Raw genomic sequence first — 13,531 nt, forward strand, 5'->3', positions numbered from 1 at the left:
CCCAAACCATTCCCCACAGAATCCCCACTGCCACACCCAGACCATTCCCCACAGAACCCTCACTGCCACACCCAGACCATTCCCCACAGAATCCCCACTGCCACACCCAAACCATTCCCCAGAGAACCCCCACTGCCACACCCAGACCATTCCCCCACAGAACCCCCACTGCCACACCCAGACCATTCCCCACAGAATCCCCACTGCCACACCCAGACCATTCCCCACAGAATCCCCACTGCCACACCCAGACCATTCCCCACAGAACCCTCACTGCCACACCCAGACCATTCCCCACAGAATCCCCACTGCCACACCCAAACCATTCCCCACAGAACCCCCACTGCCACACCCAGACCATTCCCCCACAGAACCCCCACTGCCACACCCAGACCATTCCCCACAGAATCCCCACTGCCACACCCAGACCATTCCCCACAGAATCCCCACTGCCACACCCAGACCATTCCCCACAGAATCCCCACTGCCACACCCAAACCATTCCCCACAGAATCCCCACTGCCACACCCAGACCATTCCCCACAGAACCCTCACTGCCACACCCAGACCATTCCCCACAAAACCCCCACTGCCACACCCAGACCATTCCCCACAGAACCCTCACTGCCACACCCAGACCATTCCCCACAGAATCCCCACTGCCACACCCAAACCATTCCCCACAGAACCCCCACTGCCACACCCAGACCATTCCCCACAGAATCCCCACTGCCACACCCAGACCATTCCCCACAGAATCCCCACTGCCACACCCAGACCATTCCCCACAGAATCCCCACTGCCACACCCAAACCATTCCCCACAGAACCCTCACTGCCACACCCAGACCATTCCCCACAGAATCCCCACTGCCACACCCAAACCATTCCCCACAGAACCCCCACTGCCACACCCAAACCATTCCCCACAGAACCCTCACTGCCACACCCAGACCATTCCCCACAGACCCCTCACTGCCACACCCAAACCATTCCGCCACAGAACCCCCACTGCCACACCCAAACCATTCCCCACAAAACCCCCACTGCCACACCCAAACCATTCCCCACAAAACCCCCACTGCCACACCCAGACCATTCCCCACAGAATCCCCACTGCCACACCCAAACCATTCCCCACAGAACCCTCACTGCCACACCCAGACCATTCCCCACAGAATCCCCACTGCCACACCCAAACCCTTCCCCACAGAACCCCCACTGCCACACCCAAACCATTCCCCACAGAACCCTCACTGCCACACCCAGACCATTCCCCACAGAACCCTCACTGCCACACCCAGACCATTCCCCACAGAATCCCCACTGCCACACCCAAACCATTCCCCACAGAACCCCCACTGCCACACCCAGACCATTCCCCCACAGAACCCCCACTGCCACACCCAGACCATTCCCCACAGAATCCCCACTGCCACACCCAGACCATTCCCCCACAGAATCCCCACTGCCACACCCAGACCATTCCCCACAGAACCCTCACTGCCACACCCAGACCATTCCCCACAGAATCCCCACTGCCACACCCAAACCATTCCCCACAGAACCCCCACTGCCACACCCAGACCATTCCCCCACAGAACCCCCACTGCCACACCCAGACCATTCCCCACAGAATCCCCACTGCCACACCCAGACCATTCCCCACAGAATCCCCACTGCCACACCCAGACCATTCCCCACAGAATCCCCACTGCCACACCCAAACCATTCCCCACAGAACCCTCACTGCCACACCCAGACCATTCCCCACAGAATCCCCACTGCCACACCCAAACCATTCCCCACAGAACCCCCACTGCCACACCCAAACCATTCCCCACAGAACCCTCACTGCCACACCCAGACCATTCCCCACAGACCCCTCACTGCCACACCCAAACCATTCCGCCACAGAACCCCCACTGCCACACCCAAACCATTCCCCACAAAACCCCCACTGCCACACCCAAACCATTCCCCACAAAACCCCCACTGCCACACCCAGACCATTCCCCACAGAATCCCCACTGCCACACCCAAACCATTCCCCACAGAACCCTCACTGCCACACCCAGACCATTCCCCACAGAATCCCCACTGCCACACCCAAACCCTTCCCCACAGAACCCCCACTGCCACACCCAAACCATTCCCCACAGAACCCTCACTGCCACACCCAGACCATTCCCCACAGACCCCTCACTGCCACACCCAAACCATTCCCCCACAGAACCCCCACTGCCACACCCAAACCATTCCCCACAAAACCCCCACTGCCACACCCAAACCATTCCCCACAAAACCCCCACTGCCACACCCAGACCATTCCCCACAAAACCCTCACTGCCACACCCAGACCATTCCCCACAGACCCCTCACTGCCACACCCAAACCATTCCCCACAGAACCCTCACTGCCACACCCAGACCATTCCCCACAGAATCCCCACTGCCACACCCAGACCATTCCCCACAGAACCCCCACTGCCACACCCAGACCATTCCCCACAGAACCCCCACTGCCACACCCAGACCATTCCCCACAGACCCCTCACTGCCACACCCAGACCATTCCCCACAGAACCCCCACTGCCACACCCAGACCATTCCCCACAGAACCCCCACTGCCACACCCAGACCATTCCCCACAAAACCCTCACTGCCACACCCAGACCATTCCCCACAGACCCCTCACTGCCACACCCAGACCATTCCCCCACAGAACCCCCACTGCCACACCCAGACCATTCCCCACAGAATCCCCACTGCCACACCCAGACCATTCCCCACAGACCCCTCACTGCCACACTCAGACCATTCCCCACAGACCCCTCACTGCCACGCCCAGACCACTCCCCACAGAACCTCCACTGCCACACCCAGACCATTTCCCAGAGAATCCCAGCCGAATACTACACAAACCCCTCACCGCAGTCCAACACTACACCAACCCCTCACCCCCAGCCCAACACTAGGTTCTTCCTGATGTCCAGTCCCACCTTCGTTACCGATTGAGCTGTTGACAGGGTGCCCTATCCTGAGGTGCCGGAGGAGTTTTTTGGGAGCTTAGTCTGTGGCTGTTTGGTAGGATAGGTGTCTTCCCACCCATCACCATCCCTCACCCCACATATCCTCCCAGTCCCCTCCCACTCCTGTACCTTGGAACTGCCGGAGACGGGTGTGTCATTGTCGAGCCGGAGCCAGCCATCGACGCCATCCCGGGACAGGGTGACCTTGTGCCAGCGCTGGGGCTGCACTTCGCTCTCGGTCTCCAGCACCGCTGCCCCCGTGCCGCAGTTAAACCTGCGGACGGACGGTCACACGCATTGTCCCCGTGCCAGGTCTGGACCCACGCACCCCACCCCTTTCAACCCACATCCTTCCAGGTAAGGGCACAGGAGGATCCCAGCACCGGATGAGCGATTGGGCGAGGAGATGGCGTTTCTCTGTATTTCAGCACAGCTGCCAGCGCGTCCTGCCCGGGACCGGACCAGACCAGACTTTGGTCGCGGAGGTTGTACTGGGACCGAAAGGACCCCATCGTTCCACACCCCTCCTCGTTCCCTCACCCACACACACACACACACACACACACACACACACACACACCCGCCCACACACACACACACACACACACACACACACACACCCTCACCCACACACAGACACACACACACCCCCACTCACACTCATCCACACACACACTCTCCCCCCCCACACACACACACACAGTCGCACACTCACCCACACACACTCACACACACACACACACACTCACCCACACACACACACACAGTCACACACACACACACACACACAGTCACACACACACCCACACACACACTCACCCACACACTCTCCCCCCCCCACACACACACACACAGTCACACACTCACCCACACACAGTCACACACACACACACACACACAGTCACACACACACCCACACACACTCACACACACACACACACACTCACCCACACACACACACACAGTCACACACACACCCACACACACTCACACACACACACACACTCACCCACACACACACACAGTCACACACACACACACAGTCACACACACACCCACACACACTCACACACACACACACACACACACTCACCCACACACACACACACACACACACACACACACACTCACACACACACACACACACTCACCCACACACACACACACACAGTCACACACACACACACACAGTCACACACTCACCCACACACACACACAGCAAACTCAGTCGGATCATCTAAACCCAGGGGAGCTGTGTAATTGATGTATCAGTGGGTTTTACACCCAGGGAGAGGAGTGTCTCCAGGGCTGTAAGTGTCAGAACGTTGTGTGTGTACAGAGTGTGAACAAGCCTTTATCAACCTGCAAGGCTGTGGAAGTGAAAGGCCGTAAGATACAAGAGCATTCGGCCCAAACAAAGTATTGCACAAACCCAGGACGGGAGTGGAGATGCAGAAGGCACCGAGGGAGTGAGGGGGCATAGGGACCGAGGGAGTGAGGGGGTGTGGGGACTGAGGGAGTGAGGGGGCGTGGGGACTGAGGGAGTGAGGGGGCGTAGGGACTGAGGGAGTGAGGGGGCATAGGGACCGAGGGAGTGAGGGGGTGTGGGGACTGAGGGAGTGAGGGGGTGTGGGGACTGAGGGAGTGAGGGGGCGTGGGGACCGAGGGAGTGAGGGGGCATGGGGACCGAGGGAGTGAGGGGGTGTGGGGACTGAGGGAGTGAGGGGGCATAGGGACCGAGGGAGTGAGGGGGTGTGGGGACTGAGGGAGTGAGGGGGCGTAGGGACCGAGGGAGTGAGGGGGTGTGGGGACCGAGGGAGTGAGGGGGTGTGGGGACTGAGGGAGTGAGGGGGCGTAGGCACCGAGGGAGTGAGGGGGCATAGGGACCGAGGGAGTGAGGGGGCGTAGGCACCGAGGGAGTGAGGGGGCATGGGGACCGAGGGAGTGAGGGGGTGTGGGGACCGAGGGAGTGAGGGGGCGTAGGCACCGAGGGAGTGAGGGGGCATAGGGACCGAGGGAGTGAGGGGGCGTGGGGACCGAGGGAGTGAGGGGGCGTAGGCACCGAGGGAGTGAGGGGGTGTGGGGACTGAGGGAGTGAGGGAGCGTGGGGACCGAGGGAGTGAGGGGGCGTAGGCACCGAGGGAGTGAGGGGGCATAGGGACCGAGGGAGTGAGGGGGTGTGGGGACTGAGGGAGTGAGGGGGTGTGGGGACCGAGGGAGCGGGGGGCATGGGCACCGAGGGAGTGAGGGGGTGTGGGGACTGAGGGAGTGAGGGGGCGTGGGGGCCGAGGGAGTGAGGGGGCATGGGGACCGAGGGAGTGAGGGGGTGTGGGGACTGAGGGAGTGAGGGGGCGTAGGCACCGAGGGAGTGAGGGGGCGTGGGGACCGAGGGAGCGGGGGGCATGGGCACCAAGGGAGTGAGGGGGTGTGGGGACTGAGGGGATAAACACCATTCTTGACAGGGATGGGAACACTTTAATTCAATTGATGTTAGTGATTGTATTTGTCATTGTTAATGAGCCCATGCCTGCTGTAGAATGTAATCTGGAATGAACATATCTTTGTATAAAACACCAGCTGGGAGTTTGGAGATGGCGTGAAGGTTGGCGAAGTTGTGAACAGCATTGACAGGATATTGACAAGATGCGGAGCTGGCCTGGAGGTGGAGTGCAGTCCAGGAAAATGTGAAGTGATTCACTTTGGAAGGTCAAATTTGAATGTTACACGATTCAGCGCAGGATCCTTCACAGTGTGGAGGAACAGCGGGATCTTGGAGTCCAGGTCCATGGATCCCTCAAAGTTGCCGTGCAAGTGGATAAGGTTGTTAAGGAGGCATATCGTGTGCTAACCTTCATTAACTATGGGATTGAGTTCAAGAGCCAAGAGGTAATATTGCAGCTCTGTAAACTCCAGTTAGACCACCCTTGCAGAATTGTGTTCAGTTCTAGTCACCTCATTGTAGGAAGGACGTGGAAGCTTTAGAAAGGGTGCAGAGGAGATTTACCAACATGCTGTCTGGATTAGAGACATCTCTTATGAGGGGTTGAGTGAGCTGGGGTTTTCCCTCTTTTGAAAGAGGATAAGAGGTGACTTGATAGAGGTGTACAATATTATAAGAGGCATTGATCCAGTGATCCAGCCAGAGACTTTTCTCCAGGGTGGAAATGGTTAACGCAAGAGGGCATAATTTTAATGTGATTGGTGGAAAGTTAAGGCAGGGAATGTCAGAGGTAGTTCTTTTTACACAGAGAGCATTGGGTGTGTGGAACGTCCTGCTGGGGTAGTGGTAGAGGCAGGTACGTTCTGTAGTTTTAGATAGCTCTTACATAGGCACGTGGATGATAGAACAATGGAGGGCTAGGTGGGAGTGAAGGGTTAGATGGATCTCAGAGTAGACCATAGGGCCAGAACATTATTGTGGGCTGAAGGGCCTGAACTGTGCTGTGGTGTTCTATGTGCTGAGGGTTTGTCAGTGCAGAGAAAAATATATAAACGTGGGAGAGCTGTGTAATTGCCAGAGTCGGTGAAAATGCAGGATTGCAGTGTAAAGGCAGGACAGCGTTTAAATGCAGAGTGCTGTGTAAACAGGGATGGACTGTGTATGGCAGAGGGCTCTGTAGACGCGGGAGAGCTGTGTAAACGCCAACGTGCTGCCCAAGCGCGGGATCAGTCTGTGTTGTGTGGGTCTGTGCAGTGAGAGAACTGACCTGAACTGGAGGTGCCTGCGGACGATGGCCAGGGAGAGGAAGTCCCCGCGTCCCATCTCGTTCTCACCGCAGTACAGTAACAGCCCGTCATCGCTGTCCTCCGCCTGTGGACACAAAGGCCAGAGCCATCAGCCTGGGGCGGCACACGGTCTGCCCCCACCCCACCTCACTGACTGGGCCACCCAAGGAGGCCCTTTGGCCTATCAAATCTGCTAGGTCTGGGCTCCCTGGTTTTCCCTTCTTCACCACGCTGTTAACCCAATCTCCTCTGCCACTCCCCAGAGCCATGACAAACTTGCATACATCCTCAGGAGATCTGCGTAAACACGGGATTGCTCTGTATAAACACAGAGCATCTGTGTAAGCACGGAGCGTCTGCGTAAATATGGGACGTCTGCATAAACACAGAATTGCTGTGTAGATGCTGAAGGCTTGATAAGAGCAACAGAGCTGCAGAAATGCATGAAGACTGCGGAAATGCATTAGGACTATGCACATACAGGGAATCTGCATAAACCGGAAGGTCTGTGTAAAATGGGGAGGTGTTTGTTTGTGCAAGGGGGCAGCATAAATGCAGTCAGGCTACATAAGTGTGGAGACTAGATCAACGCAGGCAGGCCGTGTGAATGCAGGAGGGAGACACAGACATGGCGCCCTGCGCCATTACTGGAGGGCCGCGTAACTCCTCTTGCTGTGAGACAATGATTCCTCGCCCTCCAACCTCCTCTGACCACAGCCCCCACTGCCCCCAAGGCACGGCAATCCCTCTGTATCGTAAAGGGTTAATCCTTGTGCTTGTCAGAAATTTCCCCACCACCGTGGCCTTGAAGGTAACGGAACTGTAGGTGCCCGAGTTGCGTAGCGCGACGCTATGACAGCTGAGGGTGTTCGGGAGTTCAGTGTTGAGTCCCGGCACTGTTCTGTAGGGAGTCTCTGTACGTCCTCCCCGTGGAGTGCCTGGGCTTTCCCTGGGTTCTCCGGTTTCCTCCCACAGTCCAAACCGGCCATTGTAACTCTCCCCTGGTTAGGTTAGGGTTAATTGTGGTTGTCGGGGGTTGCTGGGTGGTGTTGAAGGACTGGAAGGAAGGGTCCACTCTCTGCTCTGTCGGTAAATAAATAAAAACGTTACGTAAGAACTCTGATTGTGATCATGAGAATGCAATGCAACTGTGGGAACGACTGTGCCATTGCCTGGTGTGTCGTGGCAGACGGAAGATCAAAAGCAGCGAGCTGGCTGCTGGCTGTGTGCCCAGAGACCCGAGCTCCTTGGGCACAGAGTTCAGAAAAAGTGATGCAGCAGACTTTTAACATCGTAAATCAGCGCGTTGATTGTTATGTCTCCCCTGTCCCTGTAAAATGGGGACACCTCTTTTTCCCTTACTAGGGAGAGAGAGAGAGCCTATGGTATGTCGAATTACTGGGTGAACAAGTAGTCTTTGAGGTACTGCAAGTCTGTGTCTTTATTGATGTTTTGCTGCACACTTGAGTGCTTGGTGGGGGGTGCCGATGCTTTTTGCTGGTGGTGGGGGAGATCGTTGCTTTGCTGCTGATTACACGTGGGGGCTTTGGGGTTCTAACATTTGACTGTCATTCATTCTTTGGGGCACTCCTCTGTTCTCGCGGATGTTTGCGAAGAAAAAGCATTTCAGGATGTACATTGTATACATTTCTCTGACATTAAATGTACATCTTGAACTGGGAACATGAAATTTGATTGGACACAGGGGTGAGATAACGTCACTCAGCTTCACTCACCCCAACATTGAAATATTCCCACTTTCAAAAGCCCTTCATCACATGTTCTCGGTATTTATTACTTATGTAGTTATTATTATTGTTTCTTTCCATTTACCTTCGCATAGTTAGTGTCGTTTGCACACTGGTCCAACACCCAAGTTGGTGCGGTCTTTCATTGATTCTATTACGGTTATTGGATTTATTGAGTATGCCCACAAGAAAATGAATCTCAGGGTTTTATATGGTGACATGTATGTATGACATTTACTTTGAACTGGGCTTGTGAAGAGAGGTGACAAACAATACTGGTTCTGATTCTGTGGTTTCAGAGGGTGAAAACGTAATGGTCCACTTACTGCAGCCTTTATATCAGTGGAGGGGTACAAAAGTAGAGAGTTTGAGGGGTTTTTTTTTGAGGCCTCACTGACGGGCTGGTTGTGAAGAGCACCATGGATTGAGAGGGAGGTGTGATGCAGTGAGAGGGGCCTGCGCACAGCTAGATGGAGACTTTACTGCCTGCTCTGTTCTAGATGGAGACGTTAATGCCGGCTCTGTTCTAGATGGAGACGTTAATGCCGGCTCTGTTCTAGATGGAGACGTTAATGCCGGCTCTGTTCTAGATGGAGACGTTAATGCCTGCTCTGTTCTAGATAGAGACTTTAATGCCGGCTCTGTTCTAGATGGAGACGTTAATGCCTGCTCTGTTCTAGATAGAGACTTTAATGCCTGCTCTGTTCTAGATAGAGACTTTAATGCCTGCTCTGTTCTAGATGGAGACTTTACTGCCTGCTCTGTTCTAGGTGGAGACTTTACTACCTGCTCTGTTCTAGGTGCAGACGTTAATGCCTGCTCTGTTCTAGATAGAGACTTTAATGCCTGCTCTGTTCTAGATAGAGACTTTAATGCCTGCTCTGTTCTAGATGGAGACTTTACTGCCTGCTCTGTTCTAGATAGAGACTTTAATGCCTGCTCCGTTCTAGATGGAGACTTTAATGCCAGCTCCATTCTAGATAGAGACTTTAATGCCGGCTCTGTTCTAGATAGAGACTTTAATGCCTGCTCCGTTCTAGATAGAGACTTTAATGCCTGCTCTGTCTGTGTCGTCACTGTGCAGGATCGGGAAAAGCTGCAGAGAGTTCTAAACTCAGCCAGTCCCATCATGGGCTCCAGCCTCTCCACCATTGAGGACTCCTTCAAAGGCGATACCTCAGAAAGGCAGCATCCATCATTACGAACCCCCATCATCCGGGACATGCCCTCTTCTCATTGCTACCATCAGGGAGGAGGCACAGGAGCCTGAAGACACACATTTAATGATTCAGGAACAGTTCCTTCCCCTTGATATTCAGATGTCTGAATGGATAATGAACCCATGAACACCACCTCACTAATGTACCGCTGCCACAAAACAACACATTTCACAACATATGCCAGTGATATTCAGCCTGATTCTGAATCCTAATAAACGTTGTTTTGTAGAGAATTGGAGCCTGTGTCTTTCTGCCCATCTGAGTCAAATCTGAGAACGATTTGAAGTTAAGGTAAACCCCTCCCCAAACATTGGGGGAACTGCTTCGCCAGCCCTCACATTCACTTCCACACCCACAACCAATGACCCTGACCTCACAAACGGTCCCCACTCTCCATTAGTGGGGGAGTCCAGGACCAGAGGGCACAGCCTCAGAATAGAGCGATGTCCATTTAGAACAGAGATGAGGAGCAATTTCTTTAGCCAGAGGGTGGTGAATCTGTAATTCACTGCTGGAGAAGCCAGTTCATTGGGTATATTTAAAGCGGAGGTCGATAGTTTGTGATTATTCAGGGCATCAAAGGTTGTGTGAAGCCGGCAGGATAGGCTTGAGAGGGAAGGCCAATCAGCCATGACGGAATGGGAGCAGATTTGACGGACCGAATGGCCTACTCACCCTCCCCCCACCCTCGGCCCCAGTGGAGCCTCGATGGACCCAGAATTTGTGGGCATTCTCTCCTCCAGTCCTCAGCCTTAATAGTTTTATTAATTTAGAGACACTGCACCGAACAGACCCTTCCAGCCCTACGAGCCACACCACCCAGAAACCCACCGATTGAACCCACCACAATTTACAATGACCAATTAACAATGAACAATTAACCCACGATCTGGTACGTCTTTGGAATGCAGGAGGAAACCGGAGACCTCGAAGGAAACCCACACGGCCATAGGGAGAACGTGCAACCCCATTACAAAGGATTGAACTCTGAACTCCGACACCCCCGGCTGTAATAGTGTCACATGATCTGCAACACTACCACGGCTCCTTCACTCACCCTAAACTCCAGGGTCATCTGGAAGCGCTGGTAGGAGTTCTTGAGGGGCTGGAAGGTGAGGTAAGAGTGGCCGTAGAACTTGGGGTACTGAATGGAGATATCTGAAATGGCAGAGAGAGATCCGGTCAGTGGGAGCCCTGAGGGAGAGGGTGGGCACAACGGGTCACAACGAGACTACTCTGCGGAACGGACATGCATCACCCCTCTTCAGAGGCTGAATGACACCCAGGTATCAGTGGTGCGTGTGATTGCGAGGGAGAGAGGGACAGACAGAGGGAGGGAAAGAGAGGGAAGGAAAGTCGGGAGAGGCAGTGGGAGAAAGAGAGAGCAAGATGGAGACACGGGGAGAGAGGAAGGGCAGGGAGAAAGGGAAGGGAGGGGAGACAAGGATGGGGAAGAGCAATAAGGGAGTGAGAGAAAGGAGGAGGGGAAGGGAAAGAATGGGAGGGAGAGAGGGAGGGAGGGAGAGAAATAAGAGAGAGTGAGAAATAGAGAAAAGAGAGGGGAGGGAAAGAGGGGAAGAGGGGGATAGATGAAAGAGAGAGAGAGAGAGACAATGGTAGAGAGGAGGGGAGGGAAGGAAAGAGGGAGGGGGAAAGAGGAGGGAATGAGAGAGGGGGAGAAAGAGAAGCAAGAGAGATTGAGAGTGAGCAAGGGGAGGGAGAAGAGAGAAAGGGGAGGGGAAAGGGGAGAGAGAAAGGGCAGGGAGAAGAGAGACGAGGGAGGGAGAAGGAGAGAGAGGGGGAGGAATGTGAAAGAGTGAGGGAAAGGAGGGAGAAGGAGAGCGACGGGGGAGGGAAAAGGAAAGAGAGGGAAGGGAGAAAGAGAGGGAAGGAACATGAAAGAGTGAGGGAAAGGAGGGAGAAGGAGAGAGACGGGGAGGGAGGGGAGAGACGGGGAGAGAGAAGCAGAGAGAAAGGAGGCAGGGTGAAAGAGTGAGGGAAAGGAGAGTGGGAGGGAGAGGGATAGAGAGGTGCGGAGGGTGAGAGAGCAGGAGAGAGGGAGAGGGGGAGCAGTTGAGAAGAGGGAGGAGAGTTAATGGGGAAGAGGCAGAGTGTCAGCAGGGAGGGAGGAAAGGGTGGGGAAGGAAGCTGAAAGGAGGGAAGCAAAGATGGGCATCTCAGTCAGCATGGATGAGTTGGGCCGAAGGGTCTGTTTCTGTGTTGGAACATTCCATGAGTTGGAGCCACAATGGGGGAGGGGGCGAGGATGGGACACAAAAGTTGGGGGGAGGGGGTGCTAATGTGTGTTGCAGGGCTAGTGAAGGAACCAGAGGCAAAGGACAGAGACCAGGCAGGAGTGACAAAATTCCTTCACTCAAATCCATCCGGTGCCAAGTGGATTGATGGCTTTTTGTCACAGATGGACAGCTACAGTCAAACAGGTACCACGGGCTCAGAAATAAACTGTGTACCCCAAGATGCAACAGCAGGGGGCAGCACAGGCCCACCCATTGAGGGACCCAGAGAACACAGAATGAAGCCACGCACACAAACTTCTGGAGGAACACAGCAGGCCGGACAGCATCTATGGAAAAAAGTAAATAATTAGCGTTTTGGGCCAAGACCCTTTCCACAGATACTGCCCGACCAGCTGAGTTCCTCCAGCATTCTGTGTCTGTTGCCTGGATTTCCAGCATCTGCAGATTTTCTCTTGTTACAGAGTGAAGCTCCCACGACACCAACCCATCACACACTCCTGGAGTCAGACACAAGTGAAGCTCCCTCTACACTATCCCATCACACACTCCCGGGGTCAGACACAGAGTGAAGCTCCACACTGTCCCATCACACACTCCCGGGGTCAGACACAGAGTGAAGCTCCACACTGTCCCATCACACACTCCCGGGGTCAGACACAGAGTGAAGCTCCCTCTTCACGGTCCCATCACTCACTCCCAGAGTCAGACACAGACTGAAGCTCCCTCTAAACTGTCCCATCACACACTCCCAGAGTCCGACACAGAGTGAAGCTCCCTCTACACTGTCCCATCACGCAATCCCAGGGTTAGACACTGGGTGAAGCTCCCTCTACACTGTTGCATCACACACTCCCAGGGTTAGAAACTAGGTGGTGCTCCCTCTACACTGTTCCATCACACATTCCCTAGGTTAGACACTAGGTGGTGGTCCCACTACACCATCCCATAACACACTCCCTGCGTTAGACACTAGGTGGCGGTCCCTCTACACTGTCCCATCACACACTCCCAGGGTCAGAAACTAGGTGGCGCTCCCTCTACACTGTCCCATCACACACTCCTGGGGTCAGCTATTAGGTGGCACTCCCTCTACACCATCCCATCAGACTCCCTCGAGGTTAGATGCATAGTGAAGCTCCCTTTACACTGTCCCATCACACACTCCCAGAGTCATACACTAGCTGTTGCTCCCTCTTCACGGTCCCATCACACACTCCATGGATTAGACACTAGGTGGCGCTCCCACTACACTGTCCCTTCACACACTCCCGGGGTTAGACACTAGGTGGCGCTGCCTCTACACTGTCCCATCACAGACTCCCAGGTTTAGACACTAGGTGGCGCGCCTGCTACAGGGTCCCATCACACACACCCAGGGTCAGACAGTAGGTAGCGCTCCTTCTACAGTGTCCTATCATACACTCCCAGGATCAGAAATTAGGTGGCGCTCCCTCTACACTGTCCCATCACACACTCCCAGAGTCAGACACAGAGTGAAGCTCGCTCTACACTGTCCCATCACACACTCCAGAGTCCGACACAGAGTGAA

The 13,531-nt window shown here is 54.8% G+C and overlaps 1 protein-coding gene across 3 annotated transcripts in view; it reads right to left on the reverse strand.

Annotated features, from left to right (window-relative positions):
- egflam (EGF-like, fibronectin type III and laminin G domains) overlaps positions 1 to 13,531 on the reverse strand; it is a 166,297-nt gene that overhangs the window by 74,352 nt on the left and 78,414 nt on the right. For all 3 annotated transcript variants that reach the window (XM_072257543.1, XM_072257544.1, XM_072257542.1), the window contains 3 exons: positions 10,782 to 10,882; positions 6,738 to 6,841; positions 3,160 to 3,304 (listed from right to left, as the gene is read on the reverse strand). In XM_072257543.1, the coding sequence (XP_072113644.1) occupies positions 3,160 to 3,304; positions 6,738 to 6,841; positions 10,782 to 10,882 (350 nt within the window). The remainder of the gene's footprint in view (positions 1 to 3,159; positions 3,305 to 6,737; positions 6,842 to 10,781; positions 10,883 to 13,531) is intronic.

Source organism: Mobula birostris, chromosome 5 (assembly GCF_030028105.1).
Source record: "Mobula birostris isolate sMobBir1 chromosome 5, sMobBir1.hap1, whole genome shotgun sequence".
NCBI lineage: Eukaryota > Metazoa > Chordata > Chondrichthyes > Myliobatiformes > Myliobatidae > Mobula > Mobula birostris.